Source organism: Monodon monoceros, unplaced genomic scaffold (assembly GCF_005190385.1).
Source record: "Monodon monoceros isolate NGI ecotype Baffin Bay Population unplaced genomic scaffold, NGI_Narwhal_1 Super_Scaffold_3, whole genome shotgun sequence".
Classification (NCBI taxonomy): domain Eukaryota; kingdom Metazoa; phylum Chordata; class Mammalia; order Artiodactyla; family Monodontidae; genus Monodon; species Monodon monoceros.
Genome location: NW_021703780.1, coordinates 31,116,123 through 31,143,559, shown reverse-complemented (window position 1 = coordinate 31,143,559; position 27,437 = coordinate 31,116,123). Strand labels below are relative to the sequence as shown.

Sequence of the window (27,437 nt, the reverse complement as noted above, 5' to 3'; positions counted from 1 at the left end):
TACCTCCAGGTTAGGAAATTTAGGCTTAAATAAGCTATTGCGTTTTCCTGAGTATTCTGTGAATAAATTCCTATCAGTTAAATGCCTGATAAAGTGCTAAATTAATAAATCAACAAAGTTCTTTTTAGACCAGCTGGGCTTAAACTCTACACGCGCCACGTTCCTATTCTCTGCCACCAGGTGACGTCACAACCAACCCCAGCACTACATTCTCTGCCAAGAGCCACTGCCGATATCTCGCGAGAGCCATGGCTTCTTCCAATCTATTTTGGGCATGCGTGCGGCGTAGGGCGCTTTGGCTTAGAGTGGTTTGATGACTTTCTGTCAGTCTTCCTAGAGTAGAGCTTTAACAGCAAAGCACTTATTTCCTTTCAGTCACTCGAGTTCTCGCGAGACTTGCTACTCATACTTCTCCCCCAACCCCAAACCCCGCCTTGCGCCTGCGCAGAGCTCTTCAAAGCAGAAGGTTGTGCTTGGAGGAAGTGACGGCTCTGGGTTCCGTGGCGGCAGCGCCGTTACTACTTCTTAGAAGCTCCACTCGGCCGCTTGCCGAGACACCCCGCCGCCAAGATGCCTCGAATTATGATCAAGGGGGGCGTGTGGAGGAATACTGAGGTAAGTTCCCTTTTCCCGCCGTCCGCTGCCCTCCGCCCCTCCGGCTGCTGGTGCGCAGGCGCGCGGAGGTCGGGGAGGCGGGGAGGTTGCTTGCGGGGTCTGCGTGGGGGGCGGTGCGGGGCCGACCTTCGGGGCCTTTACCTTGTGCCCGGTCCTACGTTATCTGAGCACCTGAAGGACGGGGACTGTGATTTAACCATTTGATTACCTACCGGGCACTCGTTAGGCCCTCAGTGAACATTTGTTGAATTGAGGACGCGCCCTCTGCCCTGGTGGAACTCACTGTGGTGGGAGAGCTAGGATAACCGCTAGAGTCGGTCTTTGGGGCACCCCCGTTCCTCAGCCCAGGCATCGTGCCTCTCTCTGATATTCAAAAATGAAGAAGTGCTGTGGCGACAACTTTGTTTTTTTCTTGACTTCCTTGCAGACGGGAAGCAGTTTGAGTGCCAGGTTCAAAGTGCCCGTTTATGCCCGCATCCCTGCGGTCATCTGTGATCAAGGCATAACTTGTCCGCCCTCCCGTCAGATCCCAAGGCCTGTGTCTTCCTGTCATTCCGCTTCAGCTTGGATAGAAGCCAGATAGGCCTTCAGTAGTCTCTTTTCTTCCAGAAATGTAGTGGATCATGCCATTGGTGAGCCAGAGAACAGTAAATGAGGAAAATAGAAACGAGGTTTTAGTGGAGTTGGTGTTCATAGTGCACTGAATTTGTCAGTTTCCCGAGAACACCATATTTTTTCATGCTCTGTGTCATTTTACATCTTATGCCTTCTTGGAATATCCTCCTACTGCTTGGCATCTTTCTGACCTTCCTTCAAAAACCAGTCCAGAAACTCTTCTGGAATTTTTGCCTGTTCATCCTGTAAAAAGTAGTTGCACCCCCAGTGGTCCCATGACAACTCTTTCATCCACCTGTTATAGTTTGCTTTGTCTTTTTGCAAGCATCACATCCTTCTTTGTGATGCTGGGAGGGTTTCTTAACCTCTCAGAGCCTCAGTTTTCTAATGGGGATGATAATAATACCTACCTGTCTTGGGGACTAAATGAGTCACTACATTTGGAACATTTAGAACAGGGTCTGTCACATAGTAATCTTGCAGTAAGTGCTAGTTGCTATTTCTTTTCCTCAGTAGACAGCACTGCAAGAGGGCAGGACCAGATCTTGGTATCTTTAGAAACTAGGACAGTACCAAACAAAATTTGCTTGGGAAATTTTGCTGAATGGATCTAGTAGGATAGATAATTGTTGTATATACTTCCTTGAAGATGTGATTAAGTATAGCAGTACTGCAACAAAGTTACACATAAAGTCAGTGAGAACCTTGCCTCAACTTGAACAGAGGGAACCAGGCTGTTTAAGTTGGAGAAGAGACGACTTCTGTGGGAGAGACATGTACAAAAATCGAGTAACAGCAGGATTCCTATGATGTGGCCCAAGCCCTGCAGTCTTTGAGTCTGTGATGATACGGTGTGGAGTGGCTCATGTATGAGGCATGTAGCTCTAGTTCAATGTGGAAAAAAGCCTAAAAGTAAAATGCCCCAAGAGCATTCATCTATGTCTCTAATATCCCTGGTGTCTGTGATTTAGCTTGCCGGGCTCTCCTGGGATTGGTGAATTCCATATTGCAATGGGTGCCCTGGTGAAATAGTGTCTAGAGACTGGGGGAGTCTGGAGACAGTTGGCCGGTGACTTCGGGGGAAATACTTAATTCTTAGGTTAGACCTGAGATGTGGATTCTTGGGTCAGAGTTGGGGTTATGGGACTGAAGAGAAAATGCTATTCGTAAGCCGGAGGCAGGAAGCCTGGGTTAGAGATTGGATTCACCTGAGTCTTGACTTGCTTCTTGAGGGCTGGATGTGTCCTATTTGATTCTCTTTCCCTAAGTACACAAGACCTGGTACAAGGTTGGTGTTCAGGGAATGTTTTTTCTATGAATGAATAAATGAATGAGCCATATTCCTTTGAAGAGAATAACAGCCACACACTGTACCCATTCCCAATTACTGGATGGGATAGGGAAGGGGTTGTGTGTAAGGGAGGGTAGGATGTCCTTCTAAGGGAGTTCTTTTTTTTAAAATTAATTAATTTTATTAATTTATTTTGGCTGCATTGGGTCTTCGTTGCTGCGCGTGGGCTTTCTCTAGCTGCGGCGAGCGGGGGCTACTCTTCGTTGCATTGCGCGGGCTTCTCTTCGTTGCATTGCGCGGGCTTCTCATTGCGGTGGCTTCTCATTGCGGTGGCTTCTCTTGTTGCGGAGCACGGGCTGTAGGCGCACGGGCTTCAGTAGTTGTGGCACACGGGCTCAGTATTTGTGGTGCACGGGCTTAGTTGCTCCATGGCATGTGGGATCTTCCCAGACCAGGGCTCGAACCTGTGTCCCCTGCATTGGCAGGTGGATTCCTAACCACTGCGCCACTGGGGAAATCCCTCTAAGGGAGTTCTTAATTTCTTGCATTTCACTGATTCTGGCTTGCTTTTTTTAAATTATTGTAATGAAGTTTTGTACTTTCTTTTTAAATCTAGGATATATGTGTGTGTTGATATCTCTCTTTCTCCATAGCACAGCTCTGTTAGAGTTAATTTTAATTTTGTCTTTTCTCACTTGGAGTTTTGTGATTGAATACACTGTTTTTCTTCAACAATTTTTAGGATGAAATTTTGAAGGCAGCGGTAATGAAATATGGGAAAAACCAGTGGTCTAGGATTGCCTCACTGCTGCATAGAAAATCAGCAAAGCAGTGCAAAGCCAGATGGTATGTACCAGTTAATGAGTGGAAAACACAAAATGACCTTAATTATGATGAGGGAAATGTCATTTCTTTGAACCTTACCAAAGAAAGCAGGCATTGTGATATAACAAAGTATGGAGTGGGAGATGGGAATTTAGATTTAAGAATTAGCTGTCATTTGCTTCCTATGTGATCTTAGGCAAGCCATTTTCTAGCCCCTCTTTCCTACCACTATTTTCTCCCAACTGGGGATAATACTTGGCCCTAACTGATGGAGATGTGAGGCTCAAATGAGTTAATGTTGTTTGAGAGTGCTTTGTGAAGCATGAAATAAAACGACTTTTAGGTACAGATGGACCCTAGCTTATAAATGGATTGTATTCCAAAAGTTTCTAAGTGGATTGTTTTTGAACTTACTTTCCCAAAGAAATAAATGATAAATAATGGTTACTTTTCTAGGCTAGCTTACAGTAGTTGAGTTTCCTCATGAATCGTTGAAACATTGTATATTTGCTTCCCCAGAATATAACATAACCCAACATTACATCTGTGGTGCCCCCTTTTAAGTCACAGGGTAGTGGACATATTAAGTTCTTTACATGTATTTTTGGCATGAGTGATCTGGCCCCAGCCCTGACCCATGTGGTACTAGGATCATATTTTGGATTGTATAAGAGTGACCTAATTTCCTGGGCACCTGGGTAGAGAAAAGGATCAGAATGTAGAGATTGGCCCACAAAGAGGAAGATGGTCCTCAGCCTGCATAAGTGGCTCTGATTTCTGGTTCTGTTAGTGGAGCTAAGCTCCTACCACTTTGTTTGGTAAGGTTTATATATTGTTTGCAGGCCTCTCATCCAGCTAAGTAGACTGGATAGAAAAGCTGGGTCAGGTGGAGCATGAGGAAAGACAGAGATGACATAGTAGTTTTATTAAATTAAAAAACTCACCAAACAAATACAATTTTGAAAAGCATTTAGTGAGTGTAAGTCAAATGCTTAAAGAAGTAAGCCAAGGTGTTGTAAGAATCAAGTCAAAGCACCAGAAAGTACTATGAAAACTAGAAACACTATGAAAATATGAGGTGGTTTTGTCTTATTTATAAATGCAAAACCTCTAATAAAGTGTAAGATGAATGGAAACAATTGGTAGTTGAGAAGGAAGGCATATGATCATGTTTCAGTCATGTTACCTTTCTTAAGCATTACTAACCTTGCATAATTAAGATACGGTAGAATTTAGTGAGATAGGGTATTTGGAATGGGGTAAGTTTAACCAAATAGGGAATATTCTGTTGTTAAAAAAAAACCAGCTTTTGTGATTGAAGGATGAGAGTTAGCTTGCATTTTTCAGATACTAGAAGCCTGTATGTCTAATACGTAAGGAGGATATTCATGCTGGGTGACTGATTAAGGTATAAAATGATGTCTTTTTAATAGGTATGAGTGGCTGGATCCCAGCATTAAGAAAACGGAATGGTCCAGAGAAGAAGAGGAAAAACTCTTGCACTTGGCCAAGTTGATGCCAACTCAGTGGAGGACCATTGCTCCAATCATTGGAAGAACAGCTGCCCAGTGTTTGGAACACTATGAATTTCTTCTGTAAGTGAATCTCCAAAAGCAGTATTAAAATGTGTGTATATCTTCTGAATGAAGCTGAATACACTTTTAGCATTTTCTGTCCTTAAACATTAGTTACAGATCTGAATAAAGCCAGAGGAGCTAAAGCTATTGGATTGTATATTCCAAGTCTCGTGTGGTTGATCAAGATTATGTCTCCTTTTATGTACTTTTTAAAGAAATAATTAAAAAGTATTATACAGGGACTTCCCTGGTCCAGTGGTTAAAACTCCACGCTCCCAGTGTAGGGGGCCTGGGTTTGATCCCTGGTCAGGGAACTAGATCCCGCATGTTGCAATTGAGAGCCCACATGCTGCAACTGAAAGATCCCGCATGCTGCAACGAAGATCCTGCGTGCCCCAACTAAGACCCAGCGCAGTCAAATAAATAAATAAATACTAAAAAAAAAAGTTATACAAATCAAACATGTTCATCATAGAAAATCTGGGAAAAAAATAGTGAAAAAGCAAATAAAAATCACCCATAGTCATACTGCTGAGAGTTAACCATTGGAACATCTTGATTCTTCTCTAAAAGTTTTTTTGTGTGGCTCTGCTGCATTTGTGATTTAGGGAGCTGCTTGGATCCTGTTTCATGGTGAATGGAAACACTGAAATTAGAGAGAAATTTAAAACCATCTCTTTTCAGGTGAAGCAATAGTAGAAATGCTTTATTTTTGTTAATGCCCATCCGTTGGGTTTTTCAAAGAAAAGGGTGCCAGCACTAGGGAACCTGGTATTTCTAAGACTAAACGGGTGGTAGTGTGACTGATTACTCTGGGCTCATTCCTAGGGATAAAGCTGCCCAGAGAGACAATGAAGAGGAAACAACAGATGATCCACGAAAACTTAAACCTGGAGAAATAGATCCAAATCCAGAAACAAAACCAGCACGGCCTGATCCGATTGATATGGATGAGGGTAAGTGTATTTTTGTGAGGACTTTATTTCTTTGGTAACCATAGACTTCTCAGGCCTTCTTTTAACTCTCTTAGTTCTTTTCTAAACTCCTCTGACTTTTTCAAATTGCAGTTCTGTCTGTAGTTGTTACTCTAAGTATCTTTCCAGGTGTGTCCAACCTTCTGTCATAGAGTAATTGCTCTTTTTGTATAATGTCCCTTTATCTTTTGATGTTTCGATTCATTTAGTAAGTTAAGCAGTGTGATATTACTGGACATTTCCTGGTGGCTAGAGGTAAGCTCTTGAGGATTCTGTGTTCTCATTTCTATTCTGAGGAGAGAGGCAACAAGTCAGGATTTGGGGATCCAGTGCTCCTACTAACTACTTTTTTGACTCCAGACAGGAAGTTTGATCTTCTTGAAAGGGCAACACTACAATACCATGAGGGAGACTTATGATGCCTTTTTGAGACATTGAATCAGGAATCAGAGGAACTAGATTTTAATCTAGTTTAGTGCCATGTCTGCCACTTATTAGCTATTTGACTTTAGGTGAGTCATATAATCTCTCTGAACTTTGGTTCTCTTTCCTGTCAGATGGAGAGTAATAATATCTATCTTACTTCACAGGGTTGTCCTGAAGCATTCAGTGAATATTTGTTGAGTTTTTAATTTAAAAGTTTGAAGGTAGTTGTTCCCAAAGGCAGACTGTGGCTAGGCTGGCTGCATCACTGTCACATGGCAAACTTTAAAAAATAAAGGTACCAGGGCTTCCCCAGGAGGTCTGCGTCAGTAAGTTGGTGGGGGCGGGAATGGAGGGTAATCCTGGAATCTGAGGGTTTTTTTGTTTTTTAAAGTTCCCTTGTGATTTCATTGGACTCCCTTGCGTAGGAATTGCTCTAAGGTATCAGTAATGAAATTTGTTCTCCTCTGGGGAGCTATGGAAAATATACTGGAGGAGAGAAATAGTTCTGAGGAAAAAAATGAAGGAAAAATGATAATGAAGATTGTCAGTTCCCTTATAATTAAACAGTAGTTTTTACAATATTTCACAATTCGTGCTGTGCCAGATAGTTGACGATAATGAAGGATATGATAATTATAGCCACTGTTTAATGAGTATTTGCTAGATGCTTTACCTATTTCTTTTCCCTTAGTTCTTCTCAACATCCCTGTGAAGTAGGAATTGTTGTGCCCATTTTATACGTGGTGAAGCGTTATTATCCAGAGTCACATGACTGTCCAGTGGTGGCACGATTTTTAACTTAGGTTTGACTTAAAAACCCAAGCTGTTTCCTTTATGCTGCACCATATAACGATGATATTGATGGGTTTTCTCATCTTAAGCAGTAGGGTATGTCTCTCACCTTGCTTCTGTTGGAGAAGTTAGTTTTTGTTCTCTTTATTTTTGCAGATGAATTGGAGATGCTTTCTGAAGCTAGAGCCCGCCTGGCTAATACTCAGGGAAAGAAAGCCAAGAGGAAAGCGAGGGAGAAACAGTTGGAAGAAGCAAGGTATGGTTGTTTTCCATCTGTAGTTGAACAAATTAGTCTGTGCATCCTTAGGCCCAGTAAAACTGTGTGATTTATCAACCCTGTTGGGTGAATGATAACTAGAGTTGTCTAATTCCAACATGGCAGAAGTAATGCCCGGCTATAGACATACATGTATGTCTTGGTGTGTTGGATTTGAACTGTTAGCATGGGGGAGCTTCATTTGTTGTAGCCATCTTGGCGTCAGATGGCTGGAGGACACACGGGGCTCTGGGACTGTGGTGTGACTGCCAATTAGCTACTCTCATTGATTAGCGTTGGGCAGGCAACGGCTGTGAAACAGGAGACTCAGCTGAACATGGAGGGAGTTAATGAGCCTTGAACCACATTTTAGGCTGTCATAGAAATTTGTATTTAAAAAGTGAGTGGAATTAAGTATTGCCCTCTGCTCAAGGTTTTCTCTACTTTCCCCTCCCTTTTGGTTAGATCCATGGTTGACATCATTTCTAATGGCCTAGAAACCCAGATGAAGTGGTTAAAGGGAAAACTTGAACTTTATAAGAGCTTATTAGCTTTTGGAATTCAGGCATTGGAATAGCCTCCCCAGCCTCCACAACTACCTTTTTTGGTCCCTAAGCTGGGAAGTATTGATACTTCCTGACCTAATAACTAGCATTGTGTTGATGGTTTCCCCAGTAATGGCTGTGAAGTGCCAGATCCTGGGATGGAGGATTCTTTTATGCCAGAGGATGCTTTTTGGCATAGCTGGACAACCACTAGCCCAGAATAGTTACTTGTGATGGGAGTATGACTGGCCTGGGACAGTAAACAGAAGCTAAGAGGAGGTTCTAAATTTTCTGCTGGGTCTTAGTCACCTTTCTGTTCCGTATACTATTTAGGGTTAAGTAATGTGAGTAAGGTAAAAAAACTCATTTTTCCATTTTTGTCCATGGTTGTTTGGGGACCAAAATTGTTTGAGCCTTTTAACCATGTGGATTGGCCCAGGGATATGACAGGTATATATATATGAAAATCTCCAAGTATGGTTGGTATTGCTTGCTTCAACAAATACATTTTTCCAGATTTAAATTTACCCTACACTTTCTTGTAGATTTTCTTGTAGAACATCTTTATAACTTGTGCGTATATCTTGTCATTAACTAGATTGGTGTGTATGGAGAATGTACTGCAGGATTATTTAAGTGTTAAATTACAGATCTGTTTTATAACTTAAAGCTTTTTATTGATTATAAAAGTAATAACACTTTTCCTACAAAATATAGTATTGTACTATTTTCTTTTTGGGGCATGGTTGATACAATGCTACATAGCTTGGTTATATTCACTTAGCATAATATTGTAAAGGTTTTCTAATGTCATTTGAAGTCTTTGTTTTATTTAAAGAATAAAATTACTTATGAAATGTGTCCCTTCAAACCTTTCTCTTCTCAATATAGACATACATTTATGTGTACTACACATACAGTAACATTTGTGTAAAATTAGATCATACTGTATAGACTATTTTGATGAGAAGTTAATCTTACTGGGGTTCCCTTGTAAGTGATGAATCGTTTTTCTCTCTCTGTTTACAAGATTTTCTCCTTGTCTTTCATCATTTTTAGTATAATATTTCTGTTTGTGCATTTCTTAATGTTTATCTTACTTGCAGTTCGTTGAGCTTCCTGGATGTGTAGGTTAATGATTTTCAATAAATTTGCGAAATTTTCAGCCGGTGTTCTCCTTTTTCTAATGTTTTAGAAACATTAGAAAAACATCTCCTTTTTCCTTTTGATATTCCTACTGTGCATATGTTGTGCACTTAATGGTGTTCCACCTTTTTGTGAGGCTCTGTTCGTATTTCTTCATTCTTTTTTTTTTTTCCCCTTTCCTTTGGATTGCATAATCTCTATCCATCTGTCTTCATCTTGGCTAATTCTTTACTTCGAATCTGTTCTAGTGAAGTTTTCGTCTCAGCTTTCCCTTTGCGGAGCACAGGCTCCGGACGCGCAGGCTCAGTGGCCATGGCTTACCGGCCCAGCCGCTCCGCGGCATGTGGGATCCTCCCGGACCGGGGCATGAACCCGTGTCCCCTGCATCGGCAGGCGGACTCTCAACCACTGCGCCATCAGGGAAGCCCCATTTGGTTCTTTTTAATTATTTATTTTTGTTAATTTTCTCTATTTGATGAACATTTTCATCCTACCTTCCTTCTTTAATCGTGCTTACCTTTTGTTCTTTGAACATACTTGTAATGTCTCCTTTGAAGTCTGTGAAAGCTGACATCTGGTTGCTCTCACGGGCAGTTTCTGTTGCCTGCTTATTTTCTGGTGTGGGTCATGCTTTCCTGTTTCTTTGCATGTCTCACCTTTTTTTGTTAAGAACTGGACACTTTGGATGATATATTGTAGCAGTTCTGGGTACTGTGTTGCCCCCATCCACTCCTTGTTACTGTTGCTTGCTTACTTACTCCTTTAGTGACTAGCTGGATTATTTTAGTGAAGTCTGTTCTCCCATTCCTCACCCAGAAATGTGAAGCTTCTGATGTTGCTCCTCATGGGGACACAGTCTTGGGTGTGCCCACAGTCGCCTTGGGATGAGGTGGTTTTGACAGGACTTTCTTTGACATCTTCTTCCCTGGCTACACCCAGCTGTTAAACTCTACTAATTGCCAGTTTATTGCTCTATTGTTTTCAACGATGGCTTGAGGCATAAATTGCTCCACAAAGTGTTCCAATCAAACTTCGGCTCCTTTGAAGGGATAGTTTCTGAGGTCAGTGTTTGGTAGTTGTTCTCATCCCAGGAGGGCTTCTCCCACTTTTCCAAAGAGATTAATTCTCTCTGGCAAACTAGTGGGCCTGCAGTTTAGCTGCATGTCCAAAGAATCTGTCGGTTTCTTCACAGTTGCCTTTCATCCAGACTTCCACTGTTTTTGAGAGTGCCCTGAGGCCTGAAAGTCTCCATTTCCTTTTGCAAATGAAGTCAGTTTCTTTGGGGAGAGTTTGGAATTCTCTGTTCTATCCAGGGGTGCTGATGTACTTGTCGTTGAGTGACACACCCACTTTAGGAGCTGAGTGTTCAGTGTCGGGGGTGGGGGTAGGCAGCAGCCCCAGGTCCCCTAACCCTGACCCTCATCCCACAGGCCCAGGTTGGGCTCCAGTATTCTCAGTAGCACTGTGCCCAAGGTAGAGCCCCTGGGCAGAAGAAGGAAGCCCCTCCTTCTCAGTCACTCTTGTCTGAACTTAGCCTCTGCAGTGGCTTCCTGGAGGCAGGATGAGAAATGCTGCTGTCCTGCCCCTCCTGGAATGAAAGCCAGGGAGCTGGAGCGGAGAGAGAACCCTGTGTTCTTGGCTGCACCAAGTGTGGAGTGGAGTTTCTGTCTCCCTGAGCTGGGACGGGAGAAGAGAAGAGGGAGTGGGTCTTGATTTGAATACTGCAGGCTCTCACTTTTCTTATCGAATTTTTGTAGATTTTCTTGAATAAACATTTCTTCATTTGCTGTATCTCCTTTAGGATCCCTTCCAGAGACTTAACTTTTTTTTTTTTTTTTAATAATTTTTGTCAGTTTTGCTGGGGAGTGGGTTTGTGAAATTGCTCCTATATACTGTTTTATAATTTGATTTTTCCCCTCTTTAATATTCTGAATAGCTTTTCTAATCATTGAATCATTAACGTTATAGCATCTTGGGAAAGTACAAAGGAAAAAGTAAAAAATGAAATTCCAACCTCCTATGATTATCACTGTTACTGTTCGGGTGAACATCCTTCACATCTCCCCATGCACGTATTCACTGATAGATATGCATATAATTTTACACGTTGCTCCATAACATGTAAACTTTGTAACATTGTTTTAAACAGCAATGTGTCTTGAGCATCTTTCCATGTCAGAGTAGATTTACAGATTTCTTTCTATTTATCTATCTAGCTATAGATTTCTTTCTATTTATCTATATCTATTTATTTATTATTTTTGGCTGCTTTGGGTCTTCGTTGCTGCACGTGGGCTTTCTCTAGTTGCGGCGAGCGGGGGCTACTCTTCGTTGCGGTGCGCGGGCTTCTCATTGCAGTGGCTTTTCTCGTTGCAGAGCACGGGCCCTAGGCGTGCGGGCTTCAGTAGTTGTGGTACGTGGGCTCTAGAGCGCAGGCTCAGTAGTTGTGGTACACGGGCTTAGTTGCTCCGCGGTATGTGGGATCTTCCCAGGCCAGGGCTCGAACCCGTGTCCCCTGCATTGGCAGGCGGATTCTTAACCACTGTGCCACAAGGTAAGGCCCTACAGATTTCTTAAAGGTTATTTAGATGGCCATATAATATCTTATCTTATAGCTGTGTTATAAATTATTTTAACTAATTTGTTATTGTTGGATGTTTAGGTTGTGTCTGTTTATCTGCTTTTCTGAACAGTGCTTGGTAACCAGTCTTGTAGTTAAGGCCTTGTACATGTCCCTATTTATTTCCTTAGGCTAAGACTGAAGAGTGAAATTGCTGGGTTAAAAATGTAAAAAAGTTAGGGGTATTAATGTGTATTTCCAAATTCTCTTTGGGGAAAGCTATACCACTGTACTTTCTCATTACCATTGTGAGAGAGTGTCCACTGTTTGCACCCTTGCCATTAAAACAAAGCAAAAATTGAAGGCTGTTGATTAGATATGTAGAAATGGTACTTGATTTAATTTGTGATTCTTTGATTATTAAAGTACATTCTGTCATTTTAGCTATTTGCACTTTTTTCCCTTAGTGAACTGTTTATTTCCTTTTGTTCTTCCTTTTCCTTGGGTACGTTTTTTAAAAACTTGCTTAGATTCTTTATATCAAACCATTCCTAATACTAAGTGCAAAATTTTTTCCTATTATTTGCCTTTTAATATTTATTTTTAAAAAATGGTGCTACAGGGATATAAATTTTAAAATTCAAAGCTGTTGATTGTTTTTTTCACCCTTTATTTAATTTATATTAAGTGAGTATATTCCCATCCAGAGATTGGATACATATTTACTTACAGTTCCTTCTGGCTTTTCTCTTTGCTCTAGTGTATGTGTGTACCTTTAAATCAAAACTGGAATTGATTTTGGTGAACGGTGTGAAGTGAGGATTTAAATAAATATTTCTTCCCCAAGTGACCGGGTAGTTTTCTTAACTCTGATGGATGATCCATCCTTTCCCAATGGTGTATGATTTTGAGGGTGATTTGTGTTCTCTTTCTTCAGGCGTCTTGCTGCCCTCCAAAAGAGAAGAGAACTTCGAGCAGCTGGCATAGAAATTCAGAAGAAAAGAAAAAAGAAGAGAGGAGTTGATTATAACGCTGAAATCCCATTTGAAAAAAAGCCTGCTCTTGGTTTCTATGATACTTCTGAGGAAAACTACCAGGCTCTTGATGCCGATTTCAGAAAGTTAAGACAACAGGATCTTGATGGGGAGCTGAGATCGTAAGTTGCCTTTCTGTTTTTATAAATGGAAAAGTATAGTAGTAATTTTATGGAGGGCCACGTATTATCCTTGTCAGAGCCAGATATTTCTTAGTTAGCACAATGTGGTTTACATAATGCTTTTACTTATTTAATGGATTCACCTTTCTGAGAAAACCAGTGACCCTGGCTGTACCGCTTTTAGCACAGAACGCTGTTCGAAGCTCTTGAAATGTCAGCGCTTGGCTCTTAGTGAACTGTCTACTCAGAATCACAGTCTTAACATTTACGAAATGTACCTTTGGGAAGAGGTTAGTTATTTTACTAATGGCCTGAAGGAATCTGTCAAAATCTGGTCTGCTTCTTCTTAGTTTTTTTTCTAGTGAAAATTTTATCTTGTTTTTCTGGGGTTTTTTGCCTGTGCCATGAGACTTTGTGGAATCTTAGTTCCCTGACCAGGGATCACACCTGGGCCCCGGCGGTGAAAGTGGTGAGTTCTAACCACTGGACCGCCAGGGAATTCCCTCTTGTTTTTTTTTAAATGAAATTAAAAGGAAAAACATTACCAATGCATTTTTAAATCTTTTCACTTAATGGCGATTAGTAGGTATATTTTTAAAATGTCTTAGAATATAGAGGATTTTGTTTATTTCTAGGGATTTTTAGAGGTTTTAAATTGTTATATCTGAATGTTGTGGGGAGAACCTTTTAGGATTGTCAGAGATTTTTAGTACTCCCCCAATGGCCTTCCATTTCTGTTGACATGAATTGTTAGTAAACAGCAGATGTCAGTCACTGTGAAACAGGATTTTCTTGGATGTACTCCATTGTATTTATTTTTCAAATTAGGACCTTGCTTTAGGTAGCCTCTACAAATAAAGAGATTGAAGAAAAAATAGTCATTTGGAAGGAGTAGACTAGATGGAAGAAGAGGATGGCATGCAGAGGGGGAGAAGGCCTTCCTGGTCCTTTAAAAGATGGCCTTGAGCCTGGCTTTAGACGTTAACAACTTTCTGGTGTCATTTGTCAGGATTTAGATATCCTTTAAAAAAATATATGAATTAAAAAAAATCATAGCAAACAATTGAAGAATAGTTTTAAAGGAAAACTTTAAAACTCACGTTTTAATTCTGTTCCCTTCATTTAATTGTTTCCGTTTTTGTATACTTCATCATTTTCCTATGTGCACACACATATTTTTACGTGAACATAGTCAAATATAGGAGTAGTTTTATGTTTTTCTTTTCATGTTATATGTAACATTTTGCTTATCATAGTCTTTATAGCTACATAAGTTTTTTTTTTTTTTTTTTTTTTTTTTTTTTTTTTTTTGTGGTACGCGGGCCTCTCACTGTTGTGGCCTCTCCCGTTGCGGAGCACAGGCTCCGGACGCGCAGGCTCAGCGGCCATGGCTCATGGGCCCAGCCGCTCTGTGGCATGTGGGATCCCCCTGGACCGGGGCACGAACCCGTGTCCCCTGCGTCGGCAGGCGGACTCCCAACCACTGCGCCACCAGGGAAGCCCTATAGTTACATAGTTTTAATATTTAGTGCTTAAATTGCTTAGTATATCTTATTTTCTTAGTAATTCTATTGATATTCTAAGTCTGCATTCCTCTTGAGTATAGTGGGTAGGTAATGGTATAGGGAACAACTTAATGTATATTGTTTTGTCTTTTTTGTCATAATTTTATTAGGAATGGGATTATTTCGTTCAGAGCATATGACTATTTATATGGCGTTTAATGTTGCTGCCTATATGTAACTTTAAAAAATCTGTTCTCCACCTTGATCCATGACAGTGAAAAAGAAGGACGAGATAGAAAAAAAGACAAGCAGCATTTGAAAAGGAAGAAAGAATCTGATTTACCGTCAGCAATTCTTCAAACTAGTGGTGTTTCTGAATTTACTAAAAAGAGAAGCAAACTAGTACTACCTGCCCCTCAGGTAATCTGATAAAAGCAGGTTTTTCATTGTATGAACTCCTATGCTTACCATTTATCCAGCAAATGTTTGCGGGCCTATGTGCCAGGCTTTTGCTGGGTGCTTGGTACCTTTAAGAAACATCAGGCCTTGAACTGCTCATATGATGGTTTAGTAAGTAATTGTCAGCTCTTAGCAATTTTTCAGTAGGCTAGGGCTCCAGACCTCTTTTTTGTAGCTGATAAAGGTGGTATTTGGCCTTGTGGACTTCAGGCCACTTTCTTTTAGGGAATGTTTTGTTGTGTCACACCTCCTTCTCTCTCTTTTTTTTTTTTTTGCGGTACGCGGGCCTCTCACTGTTGCGCCCTCTCCCGTTGCGGAGCACAGGCTCCAGACGCGCAGGCCCAGCGGCCATGGCTCACGGGCCCAGCCACTCTGCGGCACGTGGGATCTTCCCGGACCGAGGCACGAACCCGCGTCCCCTGCATCGGCAGGCGTACTCTCAACCACTGCGCCACCAGGGAAGCCCCCTCCTTCTCTTTTTGAGACAATAGCTGTGAAAATCAACATGGGAGTTGTGGAGAAGAGAAAATTCATTCAGCTCATCATAGGCTCTGTTCCTTTGAATTATAGTTGGTCAGAAACATGGGGATTTTGAATAAGCTCTTGTTTTGTTTTGACGAGTACAGCTTTGTAGAATTGGACAGTTAAATGGAGCAGAGGGATGGATTTAGGAGGCTTGAACAGCTTCTTTCTGCAAATGAGTGCCCTGGCTGCATCAGTACAAAATCCTTGGGCATAAACATAAAATAATTTTGTTAGATGCTGTTATTCGTAGTAGTTATATTTCTTAAACTGAGATTTTGCCTGTAATTTTTTTTTAGTTCTTAGGATATTTAGTTTGGTAAAATTACAAGGATAACACCTTTTGATTTTCTTAGGGATCTTGTGGCTTTGTGGACTCTGTGTGATATTTTAATTGGTTTTTAGTGCCCACCCTCCCCCTAATTGATAAATGGCTTTGTATAAACACTATTATTTTATGTTCTTGATTTATAAATATTTTGGTTTGAAAGAATTTCAGTATGGAAATACTGAAAAGGAATTTCAGTATTTGCAGCTTAATTCTATGTCACATATGGAATTCTGCCCCCCTCCCCCCCATTAAATAGGGAAGACTTTAAAAAACTTTATTATGGAAATTTTCAAACCCACAAAAAGTAAAGAGAGTGCTACAACGAGCTCCTGTGTACTCATCACACAGCTTCAGCAGTTCATCTTCTGGAATGTGGAAGTTTTAAGCTGTGTTATTCTTGGTTAAAATATTGCTACTGTGATAACTGTGTCTTTAGATTTCAGATGCAGAACTCCAGGAAGTTGTAAAAGTAGGCCAAGCAAGTGAAATTGCACGTCAAACTGCTGAGGAATCTGGCATAACAAACTCGGCTTCCAGTACTCTCTTGTCTGAGTACAATGTCACCAACAACAGCATCGCTTTGAGAACACCACGAACACCAGCTTCCCAGGACAGAATTCTGCAGGTAGGCTGCCATATGGTAGAGTGAGCCTTTCACTTTGTTTATTATCCTTAAAAGTATTATAAAGGAGAACACTATAAATGGTTTGGTTTTGTGTGTTTTAGGGTAAGCAGTTTGAAACAGTCCTGAGTGCATAGCCGCTAGAGATTTCTGTAGTAGGGAAGCTAAATCCTGTCAGTAAAGCATAGCATTTAAAAATTTCACATTGCCTAGCAGTCCTGGAAAAAAAATCAAACACGTGTAGTCAGTAATTTTTAAAACTTCCTTGTGATTCTGTACTTAGCTTGGCATAGACTGCCTTCAGTACTATTTCCCTCTCTCTCCTTAGCACATAGGGTGTACAGCTCTGTGTGTTCTATTTTTTTTTTTTTTTTTTTTTTTGCGGTACGCGGGCCTCTCACTACTGTGGCCTCTCCCATTGCGGAGCACAGGCTCTGGACGTGCAGGCTCAGCGGCCATAGCTCACGGGCCTAGCTGCTCCGCGGCATGTGGGATCTTACCAGACTGGGGCACGAACCCGTGTCCCCTGCATCGGCAGGCGGACCTCAACCACTGCGCCACCAGGGAAGCCCTGTGTGTTCTTTAGGGTGTCTGCATGCCAGAGAATAGACAAACCTAACGGAATACTACTGAGTCTTTTAGCACTCTTACATCTCAATTTTCTAATAGTCAAATATAATTTGACTACTGATTCAGGAGTCAAGTAGTCCTGCAAGACTTTGTAAGAAAAACAGTGCCCCTCATTGCTTGCTCTCTAGAGGTACCAGTGATAGCTCTTTGTTTTTACCACCTTACTACTAAGACACTTGTTACATTTTGGTTTTTCTTCAGTTTTAGGCATTTTTCCACCAAGGATTTGAACATCTGGCTCTCTCACATCTTCTGCCTCTACTGTGCATACACACGCTTTCCATTTTCCCATCTTCCATTATAGTTAATCATAATTTTGGCTAGCTCCATATTTATGGTTTACCTTATGACTACGTAAACTGCATTCATTCACTACGTAAACTGTGGGTCAAACTGCACTTGACGCACAAAATGCCTTAGAATTACTCTACTGTACAGTATTTTGTTTTTCTTTGAATTAATACTTGTTTTATTTAGTTGCTAAATTTTCTGATTACTTAGCACAAATTCAGTTCTGGACTTTATACTAACTGTAAATCTCCTGTAATCTGGTCACATTTTAGGTATTCTTACCTTTTTCAACACTTGAAGTCGTTCCCAGAACTTCTGAATGTTCTAGTCTGGACTGATTACTCTTTAGATCTTGTTACAGCTTGTTCTCTTGCTTTCCCTTCACTGTCACCCTAGAAAGTCCCTTGTGTCTCCTCTTTCTTGGCTCCCATGTCTCTGGCTTTTTTGGTTGACTCCCTTGTTGGTGAAGTGTATCTGTCAGTAGCTTTCTGAGGAAGGTTTCATGGGAGATGGAATTTTTAAGACCTTGAATATCTGTAAATAACTCTCCTACCCTCTTATCTGATTGATAGTACAACAGGGTATAGAATTCCAGATTGAAAGGGTTTTTGTTCACAGTTTTGAAGGCAGTGCTCCAGTGTCTTCTGGCTTTCATTGTTGTTATTGATACGTCCTGTGCCATTCAGGTTGTTAATAGGAAACCTGGTTTTTTCTTTCTCTGGAAGCTTATATGATCTTCTCTTTTTCACATGCGTGTTTCTTGATGTGGGTCTATTTTTAACCACTGTGCTAGGTACTTGGTGGGTCTTTTAATTCTATAGACTCATGGCCTTCAATTCTGGGAAGTTATTTTGAAAATTAAAAAATTTCTTCCCTTTCATTAATTTATTTTGCTACTTATTACTCTCTGGTTTTCTGTCTTAATTGACTTTGATTTCATTGCTAGGAGATTTTCTGAATTTTATCTTTTTTTAAAATTTCTACTGTCATATTTTTAATTTCTAAGAGCTCTTTTTTAAATGTGTTCAATTTTTAAATGTCTAATTGTGGAGCACAGGCTCCAGACGCGCAGGCTCAGCAGCTGTGGCTCACGGGCCCAGTTGCTCCGCGGCATGTGGGATCCTCCCAGACCAGGGCTCGAACCCGTGTCCCCTGCACTGGCAGGCAGACTCTCAACCACTGCACCACCAGGGAAGCCCCTCAAATATCTTTTGATCTTGTTCTTTGCCTATGTCTAGGGAATAAGGGTAGGGCAATTAAAAGCTGACTAGACACTCCTTGGGTGTGGGTAGGACCCCTTGACTCCAGACTTTCCTGTGGGCTGAACTGGCTGGGATGTTTTATTGGGGAGATTTCTTTTTAAATTGTTTTACTTTTAAAATGTATTTATTTATTTATTGAAGTATAGCTGACTTATAATATTGAATAGGTTTCAGGTGTACAACATAGTGATTTGATATTTTTATAGATTATACTCCATATAAAGTTGCTGTAAAATATTGGCTGTATTCCCTGTGTTATACATTACATCCCTATAACTTATTTATTAGGGAATTCTTATTTATTTATTTATTTGTTGCGTTGGTCTTCGTTGCTGCGCGCGGGCTTTCTCTAGTTGCAGCGAGTGGGGGGCTACTCTTCATGGTGGTGCATGGGCTTCTCATTGCGGTGGCTTCTCTTGTTGTGGAGCATGGGCTCTAGGTGCACGGGCTTCAGTAGTTGTGGCACATGGGCTCAGTAGTTGTGGTTCGTGGGCTCTAGGGCGCAGGCTCAGTAGTTGTGGCGCATGGGCTTAGTTGCTCTGCGGCATGTGGGATCTTCCCGGGCCAGGGCTCGAACCCGTGTCCCCTGCATTGGCAGGCAGATTCTTAATCACTGCACTACCAGGGTATCCCTATTCCAGAACTTCTGGCATGCTAATGTTAGGTTGACAGAAGGAATGGAAGTATTGAATTCTGCCACAGCTCAGTATTTGTTTTCTCTCTTGGTTTTCATTGAGAAAAATGTATAAGAATTCTGCCTGTTTCAAGATTTGTGTAGTAGGACAAGAAGAGAGGAATTTGCTCTCCTGTCTAAACTGTTAAAACGTGCTTCTTTACCTTCTTGTTAATCAGGAAGCCCAAAACCTCATGGCTCTGACCAACGTGGACACCCCATTAAAAGGTGGACTTAACACCCCTTTGCACGAGAGCGACTTCTCAGGTGTGACTCCACAGCGGCAGGTTGTACAGACTCCAAACACAGTTCTTTCTACCCCATTCAGGTATTGTAAATAAATAACTGTTTTCTGCTTTAGAAAAACTTGAATCCGAGGACTTGGACAACATGTTTGCTTTAGAAATGCTGGCAGAGAATGGAAATAAGTGTTTAACTTGCTTTTTAATTTCTCCTCATAGTAGCAAATAACATTATCATATCCAGGAAATAGTCAAATACCAAATGGAGCTTCTTTTTTTTTTTTCAGGGTTTCTGGTGCTATCACCTCGTTTCTGAATACTTTTAATCTGATTTAAAAGAGCAGATCAATCCATTGTTAATGATGATTTGGTGAATTTTATAAAAATTCTAAGCCTTTTTATGTATGTATTACTGTTGCTTTTCCCCCAACATTTTATTATGAAAATTTCTAACATTCAGAGACATTGAAAGAATAGTAAAGCAAGCATCCATATACTCACCACCCAATTCTCCAGTTAATATTTTACAGTGTTTGCTTTAATCACATATCCGTCCATCAATCTATCTTATTTTTAATAATTTCCAAGTTGCAGGTATTAGTCCATTTCACCTTAAACGCTTCCTAGTTGTGTATATCATTAACTGGAGTTCAGAATTCAGTATTTGTTTATACTTCTTTTGTTTTAAGCTACTATTTTTAAAGAAAAATTTTTAAGATACAAACATTATAGAAGCAATTTGTATTAAAATGGAGTTTGAGCTTTTAAGGTTAGAAATATTTAGGGTTTACTTTTAATTTTAAAATATGTCCTCCTACCGGTTGTTAAGTATATGAAGACTGTTACAATTGCACATAACAGCAGGATCAAGAAACATTGGCACCCAAAACCTTATATAATATTTAATTGCAAGGCTTGCAAGAGAGCCTAATCCCTTTTTCCCCATGGGTGTCTCATTTCTCAACTAGATTGTAAGCTCATTGAGGGCAGGGACCATGTGTTATATGGTAACACCTCACCTCACCTCTGGGAACAACTCTGGCAGCACCACCTGTCTGGAACACAGCCAAGATACAGGAAGTAATCAACCAAAAAAAAAAAAAGGCTTTGAACAATTAAACTGTAAGGTGCAAAGTCTATGGCTTTTATTCCTTAGAGAGTTTCTTAGCCCTAACTCAGAGCTATTCATATTTAGATGTGATTCTAAAAGCCTGGTGTTTGGTTTCCAAACAAAATGTAGAGGAAGGAAGTACTTGAGGTATGCACATCTATGATGATGATGATGTGATAGCCAACAGCTACAGGCAGGGAGGAGACAAATGATAAGTTGAAAATACTGAACTCGAAAGGAGTCATTTGGGATCTTGAGTGTGGTGGCCAACCTGTCTGTCCACTGTGTGTTCTCAGCCACCCTGATGTGTCAAGAAAAGGTTGTGGGACTTCCCTGGTGGCACAGTGGTTAAGAATCCGCCTGCCAGTGCAGGGGACATGGATTCGATCCCTGGTCCAGGAAGATCCCACAAGCCGCAGAGCAACTAAGCCCGTGCGCCACAACTACTGAGCCAGCGCTCTAGAGCCCACGAGCCGCAACTACTGAGCCCATGTGCCAGAACTACTGAAGCCTGCGTGCCTAGAGCCCGTTGCTCTACAACAAGAGAAGCCACCGCAACTAGAGGAAGCTCGCGCACAGCAATGAAGACCCAATGCAATCAAAAATAAATAAATAAAAATAAATAAATTTATTTAAAAAAAAGGTTGAAAAATGTTTGGTGGACCTAGTTATTAATAAGGTAAGAAAATATCAGATGTAATGACTTTATTTGAAGTCATTAAGATAAATATACTTTGTGTAAATACTGAGTTAGCTGAACCAAAGCTTTATTTTAACCTCGAGGTCTAACTAAAAACCAGGTAGGGAGATGGAATTTCTGGAATCTTTATTTCTTTTCTGTTTTCCTTGTAAAATAATTTATGTGAAAAACATCTGAAAGCACAATCCCAATAAAATTGGCACTTTCATTAATTGGAATTTCTGTCTTTATAGAACTCCTTCTCATGGATCTGAAGGCCTGACTCCCCGGAGTGGAACAACTCCCAAACCAGTTATTAACTCCACCCCGGGTAGAACGCCTCTTCGAGACAAGTTAAACATTAATCCCGAGGATGGAATGGCAGACTACAGTGATCCCTCTTATGTGAAGCAGATGGTACATGTCAATTCCCTTTTAGTATTCTTTAAAAAAAGTTTTTAAAAAAATATCTCATGGGTACCAAATTAAAATTTTTCCCCTTATCAGTGCATATCGCATATACCTTAAGATTCGGTACACCTGCGGACACCAGAAAAGCAACATGATTTGTAGGGTTTGAGAAGGGAAATCTTATGGTCTTATTGCTTACTTTTTCTTATTCTTAATATATTTTTCAGAAATGATTATGCTGATAGTAACGCTCCTTATATCTTTTGTAATTTTTAATTTTTATCATTTACTAATTAATACTTTACCTTCTTGAATGGTACATTTAATTTTTTTTCCTAGTTCTGTAAAATGTTTTGAGTTTCGAATGCCTCATAAATTAGATTTTGAACATTGATTCCTGTTTTCATTACACTTTTAGAAGGACAGTCTAGATCTCAAAGCCACGTTAATTTGATGTTTGTTGCTAACCTTAGTGAAGTTTTCTTTTGTATGTATAAAGCTAATTATACAAGTTATAGTTTTGTTTCTGCTCGTTATTGCTTTTATTACGTCACTGTTGAGCCTTCTTATTTATGCCACAGAAGATCATTGTGAGATTTTTTAAAAAAATGAGTTCCAATGATGGTCTGCTTCTGGTTTACAAATTAATTCTACCTTCATGTATAGATTTGGTTATTTGAGAATTTTTTTTAGTGCCCAAACTGATATCAGGTAATGCCAACTCTGAGTGGCTACATAAGAATTAAACAAATGAAGAATCTAATGTGTGCAAAGCACGGATGTGGACACTTCAGGGAATCTAAAGTTGAGTAAAGATGTCCTTCGTCTTCAAGAAGTTTATGCTCTGGAGAGATTGGCAGTACTAAACCAGGTCCAAAAATAATTGTAATATATGAATAAAATAAGCCCTTTGAGGAAAACCAACATGCTTTGGCTGGCCAGAGGAATAATCACATTTGTTGGGTGGGCACTAGGAAAACCTTCATTGAGGAGGTATGCTCAGAGGAGGGTTGGGGCTGTCCCAGATGGAGGCCATTAACGTGAGTGAACCTGAAGCATGTTTGCGTCATAGCAGCTCATCTGGTCCTTCCACCTAGCATACGTGTAATGGAGCAGTGGGGAATGAGAGAAGTGAGCTGAGGATGGACTGGGGAAAACTTGGGTACCAGGCACTTTCTCTTGGGAAGTATGAACTGTTTTCTTTGGCTTTCATATTATCTAGTATTTGCATGGAAAAGAAACACACACACAAATTCAGGCATCTTTTCAGGTTAGGTTTTATTAGTCCAAGGACAAATTTACCTTTGAACTTGTTCTTTTCATTTGCTGTTAAATTTCAGAAATCCTTAAATGGAAATCCTAAAGGACTTTTATTTATTTATTTTTGCTCCTTCAGAGATAATTCTCAAACCTTCTGTTAGATTATCCCAGAGTAAATTTGTTGACCACAAATCAAAGTTTATGAGTTGTCCTTTTTTTTGTTTTAAAGGTTTCATTTTTTTCCATAAATTTATTTATTTAATTAATTAATTTATTTTGGCTGGGGTCTTCGTTACTGCACGCGGGCTTTTCTCTAGTTGCGGTTAGCAGGGGCTACTCTTCATTGTGGTGCGCAGGCTTCTCGTTGCAGTGGCTTCTTTTGTTGCAGAGCACAGGCTCTAGGCGCACGGGTTTCAGTAGCTGTGGCTTGTGGGCTCTAGAGCACAGGCTCAGTAGTTGCGGCACATGGGCTTAGTTGCTCTGTGGCATGTGGGATCTTCCCAGACCAGGGCTCGAACCCGTGTCCCCTGCATTGGCAGGCGGATTCTTAACCACTGCGCCACCAGGGAAGCTCTATGGTTGGTCTTAAGGTAGGGAAGAAATGGAGATAGAAATTAAACGAAATCTTGTTTCAACTCTGAAGTTAGGGGTCATTTTTCTAGAATTAAAATTAAGCTAATTACTTTTTAGAAACTCTTACACAATATTAGTTGCATATTTTAATGTGTATGAATTGAGAAGGACCAATTTTTTTCTACAGGAAAGAGAATCTCGTGAACACCTCCGTTTAGGGTTGTTGGGCCTTCCTGCCCCTAAGAATGACTTTGAAATTGTTCTACCAGAAAATGCCGAGAAGGAACTGGAAGACCGTGAAATAGATGATACTTACATTGAAGATGCTGCCGATGTGGACGCACGGAAGCAGGTGGGTGATGACTGCTACATGCCTCAAGATCTCTACTTAAAAGTCTTTTCAGTATTAAAAAAAAATTACACTGAAGAAAATTACTTACATCATTAATAATATTCACTCACATAGTTCATAATATACTTAAGTATATTGGTAGGTATTCTTAAATACTTCAGGATACTTAGGTATCTTGATAGGTATTCTTAAAATGTATAATTATATGGATAGCCATTTAAATATCCTCTGTCAAATTCATTATGCTTCTTTAAAATACGTATAAGTAGTCTTTTAGACATTGCTTTCACTCTAGCCAAGAAAAGATGTTATTATCAGTCTTAAAAACAAGTACATCTTGGATTGGTTGAGTAAATGGTTTTTCATCAGTGTAAACTAATAAAAAATGTGGCTTTGGATATGTAGCCTGGGTCAGAATAAAATTAGTAACACCTTGTACTAATACATCTTCTAGTTAATTACTTTCTCATTTGTGCATAACAACCAGGTGATGTAAGTAGGATAGGTGTCAGCTTTGTTTTAGAAATGAGGAAACAGGCTCAGGTGAATTAAGTTAACTTTCTCAGGTCTTGTGGCTGGAAACTGGTGAAACTTGAACTAAAACTGAGATCATGTGACCCACTTCAGACATTCTTGCTGCAGTCCATTTCAGGATGGTTTTAGAAACTGAATAATTTCCCAGGGTTGGAGTGAGAATGGCATCAATGGAAATCATTTTAGAGGGAAACCACATGAATGTGCTTTTTGGTGGGGAATAGATGATAATACTTTATGTGTTTAGTTCTCTTAGCTATTTTGAGTTACATTTACTCTCAGAACTGGTTCGAAGTTCTAATGTGTTAACCCACATTATTCATAATTTAAGAATCAGGAAACAACACATTCATTGGCTGGCTTTTTAAATTAAAAATCAGTAGCTTTTGAGGTGGAAGGGAAAGGTTGTGTTGCAGGAGGGATAATTGGAAGCCTCCCCTCTACATTTAGGATTTGATTTGGGCAAGAAAAGAATGATTATCTGACGGAGGGAGCCATGTAAATCTGGAGAATGCTCCTGGCAGACGTTGGAAGTTCTTAGTTTCTACTGTAATAGGAGAATGAATAGGCTGATTAGTTTTAGTGGCCTTATTTGCCTTTCTACAAACTTAACACAGATTCCTACAGCTTTAGCTCTTGAACATACATATTCTTATAGACTGAAGTGTTTTCAGCTTTACTGAAATGTGTCAAATACTGTATAGCTGCAAAAATGGTTTTTAAAATAATTTTTTAGGCCATACGAGATGCAGAGCGTGTAAAGGAAATGAAACGAATGCACAAAGCTGTCCAGAAAGATCTGCCAAGACCATCAGAAGTAAGTATTAGAATTTCTGGCTTAGGAAGTTTTAAGTTTCTTTTTATGTGATTGATGTTTTTTATATTATAAAGTCTATAAAAAGACATCTCATCTACTTTCTGGAATATAGTAAAGCAGTTCCCAGATCCAACCTTTGAAATGCTTCACTGGTACAAATACGAATTTTAAAAATAAATTGATTGATTGATTGATTGATTGGCTGCATTGGGTCTTCGCTGCTGCATGCGGGCTTTCTCTAGCTGCAGCGAGCGGGGGCTGCTCTTCGTTGTGGTGCGCCGGCTTCTCATTGTGGTGGCTTCTCTTGTTGCGGAGCATGGGCTCTAGGTGCACGGGCTTCAGTAGTTGTGGTTTGCAGGCTCTAGAGCACAGGCTCAGGAGTTGTGCATGGGCTTAGTTGCTCTGTGGCCTGTGGGATCTCCCTGGACCAGGGCTCGAACCCGTGTCCCCTACATTGGCAGGCGGATTCTTAACCACTGAGCCACCAGGGAAGTCCCCAAATAAGAATTTTGAAGAATAAAGGAAAATAATTTCTTTTGAAAATGTAAAACTGCTTTAGGCATACATCGGAGATATTGCAGGTTTGGTTCCAGGCCGCTGTAGTAAAGAGAATGTCATGCAATAAAGCGAGTCACACGAATTGTTTGGTTTCCTTGTGCATGTAAAAGTTATGTTTACACTAAACTGTAGTCTGTCAAGTGTGTAGTAGTAGTATGTCTGAAAAAAAACTACGTAACTTAATTAAAAATTACTTGATAGCTAAAAAATGCTAATTATCATCTAAGTTTCTGAGCCTGAGTCGTAATCTTTTTCCAGTAGTAACATTAAAGATCACAGCTCACCATAACAAATAGAATAGTAATGAAAATTTTGAAATATTGCAAGAATTACCAAAATGTGACACAGACACAAAATGAGCAAATGCTGTTGGACAAATGGTGCCAATAGACTTGCTCAACGCAGGGTTGCCACAGCCTTACAGTTTGTAAAAAAACACACTGCCTGCAAATCACAGTAAAGCGAAGCCCAGTAAAATAAGGTGTGCCTGTATTTAATTCATGCTAGTAGAACTAATAACATTAGTATGTTGCAGTGACATGTTTAATAATTGTACTTGTTTTAAAATTTTAGGTAAATGAAACTATTCTAAGACCCTTAAATGTAGAACCACCTCTGACAGATTTACAGAAAAGTGAAGAACTAATCAAAAAAGAAATGATCACAATGCTTCATTATGACCTTCTACATCACCCTTATGAACCATCTGGAAATAAAAAAGGAAAAACTATAGGATTTGGTACCAATAATGCAGAGCACATTGCCTATCTGGAACATAACACTTATGAAAAGTTTTCCAAAGAAGACCTGAAAAAGGTATCATTGAATATTTCTGTCTCAAGACTTAAGTATTTGTTAGATACCATGTATCATGGACAGACATTAACATTTTCCCTTATTGATGTTCATAAGCAACTGAAATATATGGTTAAGAGATAAATATTCATATTAAGTGTTATGCAAAGGACATACCATCCCCCCACCCCTTCCTGTGTTCAGTGGCAGGCCTTTATCAGATAAACACTGGCTTTGATGGCACTGGTGTTCTTGTCTCATGGGTGTATGCCTGATTGATAGTTGCTACAGTTGCTATTTTCTGTGTTTAACTTTGCTGTCTCTGAATAGGGTGGAATGCCTTTAATACTTAAACCTCACTTATTTAGAATACTATGAAAAAACAAGAATATATTAAAAATATTTACAGATTCAATCTTTCACCTATTCACAGAAAGGAAATATTCACTGAATTCATTCCCCTGACATGATTTCCCCCTACCCTTTTGGATAAGGAAATAAAGAAATGTTTTCTTGTCTAAAGTCTGTCCTGCCTCTTCCTCCATATGCATTTTATTCTTTCTGCTTTGACAGAGCAAACAGCTGTGATTTTGACTAGAAATCTGTACAGTGGCATAAGATAATAGAGTTAGTTTCATGGTTGGAAGCAGAGTGGTCATTAGCTTAAAAGTCTTTTTTCTTTACTCTTTTGCCCTGAGGGGCAGAGATGGACTCATCCATTAGAATGGGCTAACTTGGGAGAAAACCGGTAAGGTTCCTTTGTCTGTCTTCTCTCCTGCACTTTCCCTCTGTCCTCTCTTTGTCTTACTTTCTCTTTTTCTTATTGCATACGTGATACATGTTTATTATACGACTTTTAAAAAGAAGTTAGAGAAAGGAAGGAGGGTTTAGATTTGTGTTTGTTTGCCCCTGATTCATGAGTAATTTTGACTTGCTGCCTTTTAGTAAGTGCCATGGAAGCTGTCCTCTGTTGAGTGCCTGCACTTTGGCAGGCACATTCAGTCACTGAACCGGGTGAGAATTAGACAATGA

The 27,437-nt window shown here is 40.0% G+C and overlaps 1 protein-coding gene across 1 annotated transcript in view; it reads left to right on the top strand.

Annotated features, from left to right (window-relative positions):
* Nucleotides 1-445: 445 nt before the first annotated feature.
* The window catches only part of CDC5L (cell division cycle 5 like), a 42,710-nt gene continuing 15,718 nt past the window's right edge, over nucleotides 446-27,437 (top strand). Inside the window, exons 1-13 of the mRNA XM_029243778.1 lie at nucleotides 446-615; nucleotides 3,264-3,367; nucleotides 4,780-4,941; nucleotides 5,752-5,879; nucleotides 7,272-7,371; nucleotides 12,560-12,778; nucleotides 14,559-14,703; nucleotides 16,032-16,220; nucleotides 19,253-19,401; nucleotides 21,360-21,522; nucleotides 23,537-23,701; nucleotides 24,972-25,052; nucleotides 26,184-26,426. Of these exons, the coding sequence (XP_029099611.1) occupies nucleotides 571-615; nucleotides 3,264-3,367; nucleotides 4,780-4,941; nucleotides 5,752-5,879; nucleotides 7,272-7,371; nucleotides 12,560-12,778; nucleotides 14,559-14,703; nucleotides 16,032-16,220; nucleotides 19,253-19,401; nucleotides 21,360-21,522; nucleotides 23,537-23,701; nucleotides 24,972-25,052; nucleotides 26,184-26,426 (1,893 nt within the window). The 5' untranslated portion in view covers nucleotides 446-570. The remainder of the gene's footprint in view (nucleotides 616-3,263; nucleotides 3,368-4,779; nucleotides 4,942-5,751; nucleotides 5,880-7,271; nucleotides 7,372-12,559; nucleotides 12,779-14,558; nucleotides 14,704-16,031; nucleotides 16,221-19,252; nucleotides 19,402-21,359; nucleotides 21,523-23,536; nucleotides 23,702-24,971; nucleotides 25,053-26,183; nucleotides 26,427-27,437) is intronic.